The sequence below is a fragment of the Pristis pectinata genome, chromosome 11 (genome assembly GCF_009764475.1).
Source record: "Pristis pectinata isolate sPriPec2 chromosome 11, sPriPec2.1.pri, whole genome shotgun sequence".
NCBI lineage: Eukaryota > Metazoa > Chordata > Chondrichthyes > Rhinopristiformes > Pristidae > Pristis > Pristis pectinata.
Window position 1 is genome coordinate 16,203,919 of NC_067415.1, and position 18,881 is coordinate 16,222,799.

The 18,881-nt window shown below is 42.3% G+C and overlaps 1 protein-coding gene across 1 annotated transcript in view; it reads right to left on the reverse strand.

The window, feature by feature from the left end:
• LOC127576130 (von Willebrand factor A domain-containing protein 3B-like) overlaps positions 1-18,881 on the reverse strand; it is a 123,762-nt gene that overhangs the window by 67,994 nt on the left and 36,887 nt on the right. The window contains exons 9-12 of the mRNA XM_052026517.1: positions 16,662-16,816; positions 9,263-9,401; positions 5,247-5,378; positions 2,046-2,144 (exon numbers count right to left, since the gene is read on the reverse strand). Coding sequence (XP_051882477.1) covers positions 2,046-2,144; positions 5,247-5,378; positions 9,263-9,401; positions 16,662-16,816 — 525 coding nt within the window. The remainder of the gene's footprint in view (positions 1-2,045; positions 2,145-5,246; positions 5,379-9,262; positions 9,402-16,661; positions 16,817-18,881) is intronic.

Here is an 18,881-nt window from a genome sequence, read left to right on the forward strand (position 1 = left end):
AGACTCCTAATTCTTCCTTTACACTTTCAGTATCTGGATCTTCATTTAGTGAATAATTTGGGTGGATAGATTTTGTTACACCCCTTCGTGATTTTAAATATTTCACATTTAAGCTTTTACTTGGGAAACAACTACTTACATTTATATGAGCAGGTAAAAACATAAAAAGATTCTGCAGGTCATAATAGAAATGTGGATGATGAACCAACAAAGGAAGGTGAACTGAAAGCATGGTTAAAGCAGTAAATTCTATGGAGAGTGTTAGGGAGGAGGCAAGCAACATCAGAGAATGGTAGGGTTCAGTTTACGCAGCTTAAGGTGGAGTTGACAATAGTGGGGTGAAAATGCACAACATGTTAGAGCTGAAGTACAACTGACCTAGAGAGTTTGGGTCTGTATTCCTTGGAGTTTAGCAGGATAAGAGGTGACCTTATTCAAACACATAAGATCTTAAGGGGTCTTAACAGGGTAGATGTTGAAATGTTTTCACTAGTGGGAGAGTCACAAACAACAAGACATAGCTAAAAAATAAAAGGCAAGGCATTTAAAACTGAAGTGTGTAGAAATTTCTTCTCTCAGAATCTCTAGAATTCTCTGCCCCCGAGGATGGAGGAGGACAGATCATTAGATATACTTAAGGTGGAGATAGATAAATATTTGAAAGATCGAGGAACTGAAGGTTTAGGGGGAGCAGGCACAGAAGAGGCGTTGAGGCCAGCATAGGTCAGTCATGACTATAGTGAATGGCACGGGAGGCTTAAGGGGCCTGCCAGCCTACTTCTACTCCTATTTTCTCATGTTCTTGCGAGCTGAACAGTGGAGGAACAATGCTGAAGGAGGGTTGGGCACCTGAACATGTTGAGACTGCCAGGAATTCAAGGAGGAAAAAGGGCGATAATGACCAGTTCAACATCATAAAGGCTGTGATTGGAGAATTAGGATTAGTGCTACAGAAGAGATGAAATCCTGGCAGAGATGAGACTCTGATTGGACATATTCAAACACTGAGCTTCATAAGGATTGGGAAGAGACTCTGAGACATATAGAATTGGACCATTCAGGCACACAAGCTGTTCAGTTCCATCCTGGGTTATTGACTCCTTCTGCCGACTTTGGTTCCATAATTATTAATTTCTCTTCCTAACAATTATCTATCGATTACAGTTGTGAAACTTTCAATCAGGCCCACAGCCTGATAGGGAACTCTTTCTAGTGGAGAGTTCCTGACTTCTATCTCCTTTTGTATGAGGTAGTGCTAGAACAACCTGGCTCTCATTTTAATGCGCTGCCCTTTGTTCTAGATTCTCCCATGAGATGAAATAGTTTCTCTCGATCTAACCTATCAAATTGCTTCATTGCCTTAGATGATCAAATCACCCCTTTCACCTTCTGTTCAGCTTTGCAGAAATAGGGAGATTAGAGATGGGGCAAGTGTTCGTAAGCATGTAGAGATCATGGATGAGGTTTTTGAGAAGAAGCGTGTTTGCTTAATTTAAATAATATTTCAGGTGTTTAGTTTAATAATATTCATTCTGAACCTTTTTTTGCATTTCAGAAGCCAAATGATGCTGCAAAAACAAATTGCAAATGAAAAAACACTGGCTTTTAAAAAAGGATCAATATTAGAGGATCAATATCTTTAAAAGGGAAAGAGAAATTCCTGCAAGGAAGCTAGCATGTTGGGTGGTTAGAAATATGGTGGAAATCATACAGGGAAGCAGGAATTGGAATGAATGTGTAGAGGAACTACAGTGTTCCGGACTAGAGAAGTAAGCAAGTGCTGTCTTTCTAAAATACTAGTCCCATTCTGTCTTTCTAAAATACTAGTCAACCTGCAGTCAAAGCTACGAAATGCAGCACATATGGAGACCAGCAGTTTTCTCATTTGTCTTATCAGTATTAGTTAACTGACTGAAGGGACTTCTGCTTTAAAGCTAGGTAAAAATCGCAGCAGACTTGTAACTATGTGTAACTGTGAGGTAGCAGTGATACCTGAAGATTTTATTCAACTAATAATGTGACAATTTCAATTTATGGTACTATACCTGATCAGGCCTTCCATCAGAGAGGAGGTAGACAGCTTGAGTGCCAGCATCAGCAAAAGCAAGTCGGATAGCTCCCAGTGTGTTTGTGGAACCTCCGACCTGTAGAGAAATATAATGCAAAACTAGAATCTGGTGAAAAATTGACTGAACAAAAATTGCATGAGTTTTTTTAATACATAACTGCAAGCCATGCTTTCTGAGTGTCTCTTATTAATCTTTTAATTATTTCTCAAAGTGCTGGACAATCATCTGCATAACCACAAAAGATCAAATAACCAGTATATTTCCAGCATCTCAGGCAGATCTTAAATCTTGCACAGTTCAAAGCTAATAGCATGATCTCGTGGCAATTACTGTATGTGCATCATCCAATAAATAGCTATTATAATAAAGCATAAATGAAATGCCATCATTTTCAAATATAGCTCGGGCAACTTAAATATTTCATTTATCAGGGAAAAGCATTTTGGTCATTGGTTTCAACTGGCATCTTTATACTTTGTTTATGATATCGTGGGTAATATGTTAATCCTCAGTTGCTCAGTAATGAATATCGCTTGTTGAATAATGTATGTCCAATGCAGCCAAGAACAAGTGCAGCCAATTATCTAGGAACGAATTATGAAAATGTTGCAGAATTTAAATTTGCAAATCAATTTTATCATTCCAAACAGTAGAATATATTTAAGTGAGGCAAGAAACAAAGAGAAAATTCAAATGGTACTGGTGCAAGCTAAATACAGATGTGAGGAATAAGAATTAAACCTGTGTAGTCCATGAGCAAATGCTAAAATCTGAATTCAAGTCGCCCATGACAGAAAATGATCTGCACTATTCAGCTGGCAATGTGAAGAGGGAATCATTTGCAGGTCATTAAGTAGACAGGAAGACAAAATAGTATTCAGCCAGGTTACTAACCTACTTAGCAGGTGGTTCAAGAACAATAGAGGCAGTGTCAGGGCAACAGTAATAGAAGGAAGGAGCTTCGATTATGCAGTGCTTATCAGGATGGCCCACAACACTATATAGTTAGTGAAATGCTTTGGAAGTATAGTCACTTATGTAGGAAAGATGGTAGCCAAATGCACGCAGAAGTTCACATAAACAGCACTGACTAGATTTATATCCGTGACCGGATATTAAATTTTTAAATTAAATTTTATTTACAGTGTGGTAACAGGCCCTTCCGGCCCAACGAGTCCGCGCCGCCCATTTTAAACCCCCAAATTAACCTACCCGTACGTCTTAAGAATGTGGGAGGAAACCGGAGCACCCAGAGGAAACCCACGCAGACACGGGAGAACGTACAAACTCCTCACAGACAGCGACGGGAATCGAACCCCGATCGCTGGTGCTGTAGTAGCATTGCGCTAACTGCTACACTACCAGAAAATGCTGAAAACACACAGCATCTGTGGAAAGGTAATAAGTTAACATTTCGGATTGAGGACCCTTTGTCAAAACTGGGAAAGGGAAGAAGTACAAATGAATCGCTGCTTCATCTGGATGGTGGGACGAAGTAAAAGGATTCACTTGCACCTTGCCCAATCCAACTGCAATGTTTAAAAGATATTTGGACAGGTACATGGATAGGAAAGGTTTAGAGGGATATGGGCCAAATGCAGGCAACTGAGACTAGCTTAGGGAGGAAAAGGTCAGCGTAGACGGGTTGGGTCGAAGGGTGTATAACTCTATGACTCTAATCCATGGTGCTGTATTTGGTGTTCACAGTATGGTCTCCACTACATTGTTAGAAACTGAATACAGATTGATTGCCACTTTGTGTAGCACATGTGGTCAGTCCACAGGGACAATCCTGAGCTTCCTATTGCTGACACTTTAATTCTCCATCCGACTCCCACTCTGACCTCTCTGTCTGTGGTCTCCTGTATTATTATAACAAGGCCCAATATAAGCCTGAGGAACAGCATCTTATCTTCTAACTGGGCACATTACAGCCATCCGGACTAAATATCAAATTCTATAGCTTCAGGTAACTCACTGCCTTTGTCTGTAACACAACTGGCCAGACGATCTGTGATATTGGTTCAGTTTAATCTCTCTATTTCCACAGCCTGGCCTGCTGGGTATATCCTACAACTCTATTTCACAAACTTTACCTTCTTCTATTTGTGTTCTCTCTCTCTAATTGCCCTCGTTTCAATACTATGATTTTCCTTTGTTCAGGTTCTCACTCTCTCTAACTGCCCCCCATTCACCTATCAACAAGTTGATCTTATTTACAACTTTTCTGCATCACAATCCTGGCCTCACCTTAGAGATATTCCCTTTGTCCAATCTGCCCTTCTTCTACCCTCCCTACAATTTAAAACTAACTTGCTTTCTCAATTTCCCAATTCTGACAGTCTTTGATCTGGAACATTAACTCTATTTCTCTTTCCACAGATACTGCCTGACCTTCTGAGTATTTCCAGTATTTTCAGCTTTGTTTCAGATTTCCAGCACCTCCAATGCTTTGCTTCCAAATGACTTCTGAAATGTGTGTTTATCTCAGAGTTAACAGACCAATAAGTACACTTCAGTTTCTATTACATTAGTGTTCTAACTACCTCAAAGTAAGTTTACCCTCTGCTGCTTTCTAATCTCTGCACACACTGTATGGAGGTTTAATAAGAGTCAATCACTTGGTAGCATTCTCAAAATGGAAACAGCAACCATGGATTCAAGTGTCCCTACAGTCATGAACACAGACTGACAGCTCAGTGAAGTGCTAAGTAGAGGTTGCATTGTTGAAGGTGTTGTATTTGGATGAGACATTTAAAGTAAATCGTGCGTGCCTGTTCTGTTGAATTTAAAGATTCCTGGCATTATCCATGCAATATCTGGATGTTCTTTCAGTGTGCTAGCTGCCTGTTATTCTTCAACTGATGCTCATGTTTTAAGCTCAATATTTAAGAAGTGGAGTTTGGATCCATAGCAACATGTTATGTGACTTACATAGAGTCAGAGTCATACAGCACAGAAACAAGACCTTTGGCCCAACTGGTCCATGCCAACCAAGATGCCCACCTAAGCTACTCCCAAATTGCCCACATTTGGCCCATATCCCTCTAAATCCTTCCTATTTGTATCCAAGTATCTTTTAAATATTTTTACATAGTCCAAGCAAAACACTGTGGAAACAAATACTATTGAAATTATAATGAGAAACATTTTTAAGATGTTCACTAGTATGTTTACCTGAAGTCCTTGGATCCAAGACCAAGCATTTTCAAGATTTTTTTCAGTTACATCTGCCAACTTCTCCTGCCAAGGTTGAACTATGGAATCAAACTTCACAAAATTGAATTTGGTCTTGTGCCTAAGTTGTTCCTGAATAAAGTAAATATTCCAGTAAATAACCCTTCAAGTACAGCAATCCATATAAAGTTACATTATATGTTTGGCAGAATGGTCCTTAACCTAATAGTTGCAATTAGCACTCTTCTACCTTAAGGAATTTTAAGTCTGGACTCAAGTTTGCTATATGAAGGACTTATCTTACGTGGAAAGATTATCCAGATTGGTCCTAACTTCTTAGGAGAATGAGGGGCGATCTTTTTGAAATGTGTAAGATGTTAAGGGTAACTCAGTCAGCTTGGTGATGGCACAGTGCTGACTGCCATGGATTCCTTTGAACTGATGCCTACAGCCAAAGACATTGGAAAAGGGGAATTTTGCAACATTAAAGTTTCTATGTATTTGTATGCTGCTTGCTTTAAGGCTAGTGTTGGCCACTGTTACTTCACTAATAACTGCAAACTCCACTTCTGGAAAGTCAATATGTACTCAAAAAAATATGAAAGTTGAACAAACTGGCAGAAAAGATCCACTTTCCCAGAGCCTGCGCCTTACAAGCTCTATAATTCAGAAATACGAGAGGTGATACAACATAGAACACTACAGCACAGTACAGGCCCTTCAGCCCACAATGTTGTGCTGACATGTTATCCTGCTCTAAGATCTATCTAACCCTTCCCTCCCACGTAGCCCCCTATTTTTCTATCATTCATGTGTCTAAGAGTCTCTTAAATGTCCCTAATGTAGCTGCCCCCACAACCTCCGCAGTCAGTGCATTCCATGCACCCACCACTCTCTGTGTAAAAAACTTACCCCTGACATCCCCCTATACCTTCCTCCAATCACCTTAAAATTATGTCCCCTTGTGTTAGCCATTGTCACGCTGGGAAAATGTCTCTGACTGTCCACTTCACCTATGCCTCTTATCATCTTATACACCTCTATCAAGTCACTTCCCATCCTCCTTCTCTCCAAAGAGAAAAGCCCTAGGTTGCTCAACCTATACTCATAAGGTATGCTCTCCAATCCAGGCAACATCCTGGTAAATCTCCTCTGCTCCCTCTCTGAAGCTTCCACATCCTTCCTATAATGAGGTGACCAGAACTGAACACAATATTCCAAGTGTGATCTGACCACAGTTCTATAGAGCTGCAACATCATCTCGTGGCTCTTGAATTCAATACCCCAACTAAAGAAGGCCAACACACCATACGCCTTCCTAACAACCCTATCGACCTGCATGGCAACCTTGAGGGATCTATGGACATGGACCCCAAGATCCCTCTGGGGGATCTCATTGAAATATACAAAATTCTTAAGGGCCTTTACAGGATAGATGCACAGCTGATGTTTCTACTTGCTGAGGTGTCTAGAACCAGTCTCAGAATAAGGAATCAACCTTTCAGTTCTGAGATGAAGAGAAATTTCTTCACCCAAAGGGTTGTGAATTTTGGAAATCTCTGACCAAGAGGGCTATGGAGGCTCAATCAGATAACTTTTTAGCTTTGACATGAATTAAGGGATGTGGGGTTAATGCAGGAAAGTGGTGATATGCTGAACAGTCAGCCATGATTTTACTGAACAGTGGAGCAGGCACAGAGGGCCAACTGGTCCAAGCCAGTCTCTATGTCTTATGTTTATGAGGAACCCATAGGTACAGGTGAACTATTGAGTGGTGGGATATTCTCCATACACACAACTTCACCTGACTGCAGTATTCCAAACACGTTCATCCTACTGCAACAAGCAATCTGCGGGAGAAACTCAATGGGTCGAGCAGCATCTGTGGGAGGAAAGGAGTTCTCGACATTTGAGGCTGAAACCCTGCATAAGGATGTTCATCCTACTGAAGCACATATTAATCAGTGTTAAAGGATAATCATGGAGTATTTTGTTGCAACTTGGGCTCAAAATCTAAGAATCCTCAAAGGCAGATTTAAGACAACTACCCAATGACATCTAAACATGATGATTCAAGATGATCTGAAATGTTAACCCTTGTTTTTCCTTTTCACAGAGACCACCCGACCTAATGAGTATTTCTAGTATTTTCTGGTTTTTGTTTCAGATTTCCAGCATCTGCAGTGTTTTTGATTAACATCCAACTAGGCTTGCCCTCTGGCATCTGTGTCCTTTAGAACTTAGTGACATGGTGTCATGTCAACAATCTTTCTCTCAATGTCAGCAAAACAAAAGAGCTAGTCATTGACTTCAGGAAAGTGGGTGGTGTACATGCACCTGTTTACATCAACAATGCTAAGGTAGAGAGGGTTGAGAGTTTCAAGTTTCTGGGAGTCCTGGTCCAACCACGTAGGCTCACAGCCAAGAAAGCTCACCAGCGACTCTACTTCATCAGGAGGCTAAAGAAATTTGACATGTCCCCTTTGACCCTCACCAACTTTTATCGATGCACCATAGAAAGCATTCTATCTGGATGTATCACGGCTTGGTATGGCAACTGCTCTGCCCAGGACCGCAAGAAATTGCAAGAGTTGTGGACACAGCCCAGCGCATCACGGACACCAGCCTCCCCTCCTTGGACTCTGTCTTTACCTCTCGTTGTCTTGGTGAAGCAGCCAGCATAATCAAAGACCCCACCCACCCGGGTCATTCTCTCTTCTCTCCGCTCCCATCAGGCAGAAGATACAGGAGCCTGAGGGCACGTACCACCAGGGTCAAGGACAGCTTCTATCCCACTGTGATAAGACTATTGAACGGTTCCCTTATATGATGAGATGGACTCTTGACTTTACAATCTGCCTTGTTATGACCTTGCAGCTTATTGTCTACCTACAATACACTTCCTCTGTATTCTGTTATTGTTTTTACCCTGTACTACCTCAATGCACTGTGTAATGAATTGATCTGTACGAACGGTATACAAGACAAGTTTTTCACTGTACTTCGGTACAAGTGACAATAATAAACCAATACCAATAGTGAAACACTAAAAAACTGAAACCACATGGCAATGAGCAGCAATGCCAATGGCATTAAGGGAAAAGAATGAGGGTTAAAAAGGAGAAATATATTAAGGATGCATGTTGCAACCTCTAGCAGCAGTCCATGCTGGCAGTCAACATTATATTGCTTGTATAAACACTAGAGAACTGAGTGCTCATTACTCTGATGATAACTTCATAGTAACACACAACAGAGGAGACCATTCAGCCCATACAATCTATGCCAGCTTTCAGACAATTCCCATTAGTCCTATTCCCCCATTATTTCCCTGTAACCCATTCCTTCTCACATGTCCATCAACTTCCTTCTGATTCTCCTACAAACCTCCAACACCAAGGGTAATTTACAGCAGCCAATTAACCTACCAGCACGTCATTGGAACATGGAAGGAAACCAGAACGCCCAGGGGAAACCCATGGAGTCACGGGAGAAAGTGTAAAATCCACATGGACAGCACCTGAGATCAGGATTGAACCAGGGTCTCTGGAGCTGTGCAGTAGCAGAACTAACTGCTGCACCACCTTGCCACCCTTGGTTCAGACCAAATCATTTGTATTATCTGCAGTACAGAATATCTGAAATGCTTTGCTAAAAAAATTCTGGAGCTTTAACAGAGATAACCAGATTTCCACAACAGCACAGAAAAAGCCGTTACTGAAGGAAACGGTCTTAACAGACAATAACTAGTAATTAGCAAAGTAAGTAATTTATTGCAGCTATTAATTAGTTATACACAACTTCTCAAAAAATTAGCACTTTCATCACCGCAGGTCTACCTAATGGAAAACTGCAGATCAGTCAGCATTTCCACCAGATAAGCCCATTTATACAAAACACGGAGAATTTATCACTATTCGATACCAAATCATTGACTTAATAATTAGCTCCTCATTAGAAATGCCCTTTAACATTAGAGTGCATCTTCTGAGAGTTGGAACTGCTTGGTACTAAACCTGCATGAGTTGAAAGATCTTCCTTTGAACCAACTCCAGTTTATCTTTCATGGATTGAGAGGTATCAACCAGGACATATATCTGATCCTCAATTATTGTTCCAAACAGCTCCCTGCTCCCCTGTCGAAGCCAGTTAATTCTGTGGAGAAGAAGTGATCCAAAAGAAAATACTTCAGTACGAAAGACCAACTTACAAATACACAACGCATTCTAACGTTAATTGCTCCAGTGTGACACTAAAGCTATTTGTTATTTATCCATACAGTTATGAAGAATTATATATTTTATTATAAGCAAGATATTTCAGACTGAAACAGGAGGATCCAGTACAGAGAGTTGTGCAGTGCTGGTCTGAGGAAGAAGATGAGCTCCTACGTGACTGCTTTGAGACAGTGGACTGGTCCATGTTCAAAGACTCAGCTGCCAGCCTTGATGAGTATGTCACCACCATCACAGACTTTATCAGCAAGTGTGTGGAGGACTGTGCACCAAAGAAGACAATACAGGTGTTCCCAAACAGGAAACCACGGATGAACCGGGAGATCCACTCCCTACTGAAGGAGAGGACTGCTGCACACAAATCTGGTGATCCTGATCTGTACAAGAAATCGAGGTATGACCTCCAGAAAGCTATCAGGGATGTCAAGAGGCAATACTGACTCAAAATAGAGTCCCTGATCAGCCACCAGTTATGGCAGGGCTTACATGCCATAACAGGCTACAAGACGAAGTTGGGCTGCATAGCTAACAACAGCACATCCCTTCCTGATGAACTTAACGCATTCTATGCGCATTTTGAACAAAAGGGAAGTGGATTGTCACCATCCACCCTGATGGCCACCAATGCAGCTGAACTTGTGATCACAGTGGAGGACGTAAGATCAGTCTTCCGGAGAGTGAACTCGAGGAAAGCACCTGGCCCAGATGGTGTTCCGGGCCATGTGCTCAGATCTTGTGTTGATCATCTGGCAGAAGTATTTGCGGACATATTCAACCTCTCCCTGCTTCAATCTCAGGTTCCCTCCTGTTTTAAGAAGACCACTATCATCCCGGTACCAAAGAAAAGCAAGGTAACGTGCCTCAATGACTACCGACCAGTGGCTCTGACATCCACCATCATGAAGTGCTTTGAGAGGTTGGTCATGGCACGCATCAACTCCAGCCTACCAGACAACCTGGACCCATTGCAATTCGCCTATCAGCGAAACAGGTCTACAGCAGATGCCATCTCCCTGGCCCTACACTCAGCTCTGCAGCATCTGGACAGTAAAGACACATACATTAGACTATTGTTTATGGACTACAGCTCTGCCTTCAATACAGTAATTCTAAGCAAGCTTGTCACCAAACTCCGAGACCTAGGACTCAACACCTCCCTTTGTAACTGGATCCTTGACTTTCTAACAAACAGACCACAATCAGTGAGGATAGGCAGCAATACCTCCGACACGATTATTCTCAACACTGGTGCCCCACAAGGCTGCGTCCTCAGCCCTCTACTCTATTCCCTATACACTCATGACTGTGTGGCCAGATTCTACTGTAACTCCATCTACAAGTTTGCAGATGATACCACCGTTGTAGGCTGTATCTCAAACAGCGATGAGTCGAAGTACAGGAAGGAGATAGAGAGCTTAGTGGAATGGTGTCATGACAACAATCTTTCCCCCAATGTCAACAAAAGAGCTGGTCATTGACTTCAGGAAAGGGGGCAGTGTACATGCACCTGTCTACGTCAATGGTGCTGAGGTCGAGAGGGTTGAGAGCTTCAAGTTCCTGGGAGTGAACATCACCAACAGCCTGTCCTGGTCAAATCATATAGATGCCATGGCCACGAAAGCTCACCAGCACCTCTACTTCCTCAGGAGGCTAAAGAAATTTGGTTTGTCCCCTTTGACTCTCACCAACTTTTACCAATGCACCATAGAAAGCATCCTATCTGGATGTATCATGGCTTGGTACGACTACTGCTCTGCCCAGGATCGCAAGAGGCTGCAGAGAGTTGTGGACACAGCCCAGCACATCACGGACACCAGCCTCCCCTCCTTGGACTCTGTCTTTACCTCTCATTGTCTTGGTGTAGCAGCCAGCATAATCAAAGACCCCATCCACCCGGGACATTCTCTCTTCCATCGGGTAGAAGATACAGGAGCCTGAGGGCACATATCATCAGACTTAAGGACAGCTTCTACCCCACTGTGATAAGACTATTGAACGGTTCCCTTATACAATGAAATGGACTATGACCTCACGATCTACCTTGTTGTGACCTTGCACCTTATTGCACTGCACTTTCTCTGTAGCTCTTTTGACTTCAGATGAATGAATTTTAGAGAACAGCGTTCTGAAAGTGCCATAATATCAATTACAGTCTTGTACAGAGATGAGAAAGCAAAAAATTGCTGATGAAATAAAAACAGTAAAAATGCTGTAATTATTCAGCAAGTCAGGCAACATCTATGGAGAGAAAAACAGAACTAACCATTCATCAATCTGAAGCATTAACTCTGCTTTTCACTCTACAGATGCTGCCTTACCTGCTGAGAATTTCCGTTATTTTTGGCTTTCATTTCCTAAAGGAATTAATTCCATTGTTTTACTGTTAAAATATTGTTGCTAAGAAATTCAATCAGATAGTAATATTTTCCACAGCACTATCTGACTGGAAGTTGATTTAGACCAGAGTAAGTTACGTTTGCAACCATTTCTAAGGTGAATCACAACAACTGTGAAATTCAACCAAGAACTTCCTATTGCAAGTCACCCTTACAACCCAGATGTAATTGCCACATCAGGCTGACATGAGCTGAATAAAGGGGGAATTAGGACTATGCTGTCCTGGAAGCACCCATGGTAGGACACTCCCTACCTTCATCTTGTAGTGCCAAACAAGAAGGCCTGAAGGCAAGTAAAACACTTACCTAAATCCTTGGGGCCCCTCCACTCCCTCACTATACTGACCCCCTGACTCCCAGTCTGCCCCACCTCCCTCCCACCGCCACTCACCACCAGAATCCCCTCCACCGCACAGCATGCATATTCGCAATAATATGACATAGAAGCAGGTCATTTGGCCCATCAAATCCACACCGATCCCAGATCAACCCCATTCCCCATTTATTCCCCTGTAACCTGCTCTCTTACACGTGCCCAAAAACTCCATTGTAATTTGCCTACCACCCATCTATCCACACTACACGCCATTTACAGTGGCCAATTAACCTACCAACCCGCAAAACTGGGACGCAACTGGAGAACTTGAGGAAAACGAACACAGTCACAGGGAGAACATGCACACAACTTCTATTTGACTCCTGATCCTGAACTCCATACAGACAGTGCTGGAGGTCAGGATCGGAAGTCACATAGAAGTAGGACATACACAGTAAATGCTAAGGCACTAAGGAATATTGATGAACAGAGAGACCTCGGGGTTCAAGTCCATAGTTCCCTGAAAGTGGCAACACAGGTTGCTAGGGTGGTGAAGAAGGCATCTGGCATGCTTGCCTTCATAGTTTGGAGCACAGAATATAGGAATTGGGACATTATGTTATAACTTTATAAAACACTGGATAGGCCGCACTTGGAGTATTGTGTCTGGTTCTGGTGGCCACACTATAGGACGGATGTGATTGTGCTAGAGAGGGTGCAGAACAGATTAACCAGGAAATTGCCTAGATTAGAGGATTTTAGTTATGGAGAGAGATTGGATAGGCTGGGCTTTTTTTTACCCTGGAGCAAAGGAAGCTGACAGGTAACCTGATAGAAGTATAAAAGATTATGAGAGACATGGATAGGGTAGATGGTCAAAATCACTTTTCCCATCCTAGGGGTACCAAAAACAGAAGGGCATAGGTTTAAAGTGAGACGAAGGTGTTCTAAGGGGGATCTGAGGGGGTAAGTTTTGTTTTTACACAGAGAGTGGTTGATATCTGGAACATGCTGCCAGAGGAGATGGTGGAATTAGATACAATTGCTACTTTTAAGAAGCATTTAAACAGACACTTAAATAGAAAGGGCATAGAAGAATATGCTTCTAATGCAAGCAAGTGGGATTAGTGTAGTAGAGCATAAAGGTTGGATATGAAGGGCCTGTTTCTGTGCTGTACAACTCTATGATTCTATGACTCTGGGTCTTTGGAGGCATGTGCCAGCAGCACTACCTGCTGCATTACAACATACTTATACTTAAAGAACTCTTCCTCAAATGAAAGGCTGCAGCATTCCTCCCACCCCACGTGTCATACTGTTCTGATCTAACCTCCTGTCATATCGCTTTGATCACTCCCAACTCATGCGACAGTGGTTTTGAAATAAATCATTGCAATGAGCTCTGTGGAAAAGGCAGTTCAGAGGATGACTCAGGAGGAGATAGGTGAACTGGTCATTGTAAATTGCCCCCAGTGTGCAGATGAGTGGTAGAATCTGGTGGGGGGGGGGGGGGGGAATTGATGAAGATGGGCAAGATTAAAATGGTATCAGTGAAAGAGTAGTGTAAGCCGGTAGTTGATAGTCAGTGTGGCCTCAGTGAGCCCAAGGGTCTGCTTCCTTGCTGCTTGACTTTACGTAAGAGAACCTTCACTGAATAAAGTCAACACTGGTGTGAGCGAAGGGGTCCTTATGTGGAAATAGGAGAAGCTGTATAACAGTGGCAACATGTGTAAATGTAATGACTTTCATGAACTGAGGGCAGCCTCATCCAGAACAGTGTCAAATAAATTAAAGAAATAAATCCCACAATGAAGCACAAAAACACATTCATGAACTAAATACATAGAAAGGTTTCATGAATTAAATATATTCCCAGGTGAAACAACAGCTAGAGAATGACTGACAGGAGAAACAACATCTAGAGAATGACTGACAGGAGAAAGAACAGCTAGAGAATGACTGGCAGGAGAAACAACAGCTAGAGAATGACTGACAGGAGAAACAACATCTAGAGAATGACTGACAGGAGAAAGAACAGCTAGAGAATGACTGGCAGGAGAAACAACAGCTAGAGAATGACTGACAGGAGAAACAACAGCTAAAGAATGACTGAAAAGAGGGTCAGTAAAATTTTTAAAGACTGTTCCCAACCAGGAACGAAGGACGAAGTTGTCTGATTGACCAAGGCTTCAAAGACAGGATCCCCACGTGAAACCTCTGGGCAAACCTTGGCCAACAGCCCATTAAACCATGGAGGATAACATCTGATTAGTGAACATTATAGTAAGGCCAGCAGATAGCCAAAGAATGCTTAAGTGTTATTCAGGCTATCATCAGGAAACTACAGTACATGATGTTCTCAGTGCATGGAGTTGGGAGAAGGAGGAATGGAGCATGGAGGATCAGAAGCAGACAGTCAGTCAAAGACAGATTTCAGTGAAAGGCATGAAAACAATGCAGGCATGAGGGAAATGGGCATGGAAGGGGATCATAACAGCCTGGATTGAATCAATGAATGTTAGATACTGATATGAGATTGAAATTGAAATGAAATTGCAGATTCTTATTAAATTCTGGATATAAATTAATACCACTGATCTGTAAAATTGCTTAAGTTCCTGTTTTATCCAGCTTGCTGCATTCCTATGATCTGTTTTTTTTAAACCTTGCCTTATACTCAACACTGGCAGTCAGCCAAAATCATTCCTATTCTAAACATCAGGTCCCAATTATGTCCCAATGTGTGCCTCATACTCAATTCAAAAATTGCCAATGTATTAGAACAACTGGTTGTCCGAAAAGCCTATCTTTGTGATGTATGATTCTATGACTGTAACTTAAGGCTACTTCCAGTGAAGTTCCACAGGGCTAAGTAACCAGACATACATGTAATGTATATTAATGATTGAGATCTAAACATAAGGGCCACGATGAAGAATTTTGCAGATGATATAGTAGTTGGCCGTGTGGCTGACGGTGAGGAGGAAACATTAGACTGCAGCAAGGTATCCTTGAACAGATCATTTGGGCAGAAACATGGCAAATGGAATTAATCCAGTGAAGCGTTAGGTGATACATTTGGACAGGTGCAAAAGGCAAGATTACTGACAATAAATGGCAGGATGTTGAGTGTTGCAGAGGATCAAAGGAACCTTAGACAGCATATCCATAGATCCTTAAAGGTTGTAGGATAAGTCCATAAGATAGAGAAACACAAAATGTAAGAGCTGGGAGGCTATGCTAGAAGTGCAGGAAGACTGCATAGTGTTCTAGTCGTCAGATTATAGACGAGAGTGCAGAGGAGATTGAGAAGGATGTTGCCAGGAATGGTAAATTGTTGCACTGAGGGTGGGCTGGACTCTTTTTCTTTGGAATGAAAGTGGCTGAGTGGAGACTTAACTGAGGTGAATAAAGTTGAGGGGCCAGGTGGAGTAAATAGGATGGACTGTTGGCAGCACGGTCAAAAGCCAGAGATTGTAGACTTAAAGTAATTAGAAACATAGAAAAACTACAGCACAATTCAGGCCCTTTGGCCCACAAAGCTGTGCCGAACATGTCCCTCCCCTAGAAATTACTAGGCTTACCCATAGCCCTCTATTTTTCCCAGCTCCATGTACCTATCCAACAGTCTCTTAAAAGACCCTATCGTATCAGCCTCCACCACCGTTTCCGGCAGCCCATTCCACACACTCACCACTCTCTGAGTAAAACACTTACCCCTGACATCTCCTCTATATCTACTCCCCAGCACCTTAAACCTATGTCCTCTTGTGGCCACCAATTCAGCCCTGGGGAAAAGCCTCTGACTATCTACCCTATCAATACCTCTCATCATCTTATACACCTCAATCAGGTCCCCCCTCATCCTCCGTCTCTCCAAGGAGAAAAGGTCGAGTTCCCTCAACCTGCTTTCATAAGGCATGCTCCGCATTCCAGGCAGCATCCTGAATTGACAGAAGGATTATAGGGGAACATAGAACAAGACAGCACAAGTAAAGGCCCTTTGGCCCACTATGTCTGTACTGGCCATGTTGCCAAATTAAACTGAACCTACCCGCCTGCACACGATCCATACCCCTTCATTCCCTGCATATTCATGTCCCTGTCTAAATACCTCTTCAACACCACTGCCGTATCTGCTTCCACCACCACCCCTGGCAGTGCATTCCAGGCACTGATCACTTGGTGTGAAATACCTGAGGAAAGAAAATTTACTGAGAGGACGGAAGGGATCTGTGAATTATTGCCTCAAAGAATGGTAGAGACAGAAGCCTTCATTATATCTAAAACGTACCTCAATGTGGCTGTGATGAGCAGGGCTACTGATCTGGTGCTGCGCTGTGGCTTTAGGCTGGGTTGCTCTATGTCCACCAGCATTGATGGGCCTAATGGCCTCCTTCTGCATTGCAAATTTTCTTGATTCTATGATTCTATGGATTCCAAAGGCTAACACAGGTTCCAAACTTACCTCCTATGCATCTGCTCCAGTGCAGCCTTCATCTTCTGTTGGTATTGCTTGCACTTCTCTGCAGTGATGTAAACATGCATTACAGAACCGTCTTTCCACTGGGTGTGTGCAAAGTGGCCACAATACTTGGCATTCACCAGTTTCATTCTAGTTTCCTATTAAAATAGAAACCATTCTATTTATCTGCAATCAACACTGTGCCAGTAGAGTAAAGGTATGATCCCAATACTGGGATTATGTCTGAATAGGAGAGGCTTCGGATTCAGTGTTTTACTTAATTAATGATATATGACCATAAGACAAAGGAGCAGAAGTCAGCCATTTGGCCCATCAAATCTGCTCTGCCATTTTATCATGAGCTGATCCATTCTCCCATTTAGCCCCACTCCCCCACCTTCTCACCATAACCTTTGATGCCCTGGCTACTCAGATACCTATCAATCTCTGCCTTAAATATACCCAATAACTTTGCCTCCACAGCCGCCCGTGGCAACAAGTTCCACAGATTGACCACTCTCTGGCTAAAAAAATTTCTCCGCATTTCTGTTCTGAATGGGCGCCCTTCAATCCTGAAGTCGTGCTCTCTTGTACTAGACTCCCCTATCATGGGAAACAACTTCACCACATCTACTCTGTCCACACTCAAGTTATTTGTAGCTAAGTTCTTCAGTAAGTAATAATTCTTTGGAACTCAGCATGGCATAAGTCTGTTTCCAACTTCTCATTCAATTCCCAGGTGCACCGCCATATTGGTCCTGTTGTTGAAGCACACCAGCTGTTTGCAGAGTAATCCCTTCAGGTCCCATTCCACCACTCTTTCCCTGTAAGTATGCAAATTATTTTCCCACAAGTTTATCCAATCCCCCACTGAAAGTTCTGATTAACTATGTCAACACCACACAGGCAACAAATTCCAGATCACAGCCGTGTAGTAACGTTTGTTTTCCCCCTTCACATTCCCTGAATCTTTTCCTCAGCATTTTAAATCTGTGCACTGTGGTGACAGAACCATCTGCCAGTGGCTTCTATTACTTAAATAAAACAGGAAATGCTGGAAAAACTCAGCAGGTCAGGCAGCATCTGTGGAAAGAGAAACAGTTAACGCTTCAAATCCAGGATCCTTACACACACCACACCTTGCACGTAAAACACAGACTAAGATCACCACCCTTGCGACCCCAGATAAAACTGGCACGTCTTCAATGTGGCACATTTTAGCATGCCTTTTCAAGTACAGTACAACTCCTAGGCACTTAACTCCAGATGTAAACTAGGTTGTCCCATTGGTATCACTAGAGGGCACTGTAACTCCAGTTAGTTCCAACTTCACTTCTGGTTATTGTTTTCTTGGCAATTGTGTGAAAACCATTGTATTGCAAACATTTAAAAAATCACTATCTAACCCCAAAGTTAGATTCTAAATGATATCAGCACTGACCCGAGCCATCAACAATTCTTTTCGCCCCTTGACCCAGCTGAGTTCCTCCAGCAGATTGCTAACATTATAGTTATCTGCTGCTTTAGGCCTTATTATGCTAGAAGCTATTCCTATTCCAATTTCATAAGTTTGCCAGAAGTGCTGCAGAAATCCAACTTAAATCACTTAAGAAGGACTCTACCTCATTTCTGGCTAAGTTTTGTGACTTCAAAGTGGAGTAACTCCAAGGAAGTCCGTGGCACTTTCAGTTTTCTGCTTCCCTTCAAATGGAGCGAATGACTCATGCACATAAATCCAGTAGTCTTTAACCATGCCCATTTAACATGTGGTAATTCAGTGAGTGAATACAAACTGTCAGGGATAGGAACCAGCAAAGTAATGTCAACTAGCAGACCTTACAAAAGGGAATGGAAGCATCAAATTTGTTCTATAAACTACTACTGAACTACTGGCAAAGGTTTCTCAGTTTTATATTGAGATGCACTGATAAGAAGTTAGATTAATGCTTCAAGATTATAGATGCAAAGATGTCCTGATAACTGACAATTCATTGAAAAACTGGAAGGCTCACAGACACACCGAAAGGAATAAAAGAGGTCATAGGTCAGAGCAAGAAGAGTCAACAATAATAAGATTTTTTTGTTAGAACTTCCTAAGTGACTTCACAAATTAACTTCCTAATAGCAGTGGAGTGTTACAATATCATTATTTAACCTCTTTTCACGTTGGCTCCTGAGCAAGACTGAGAGGTCTGAGATGGGACAATTTAATAGTCTGGTAAG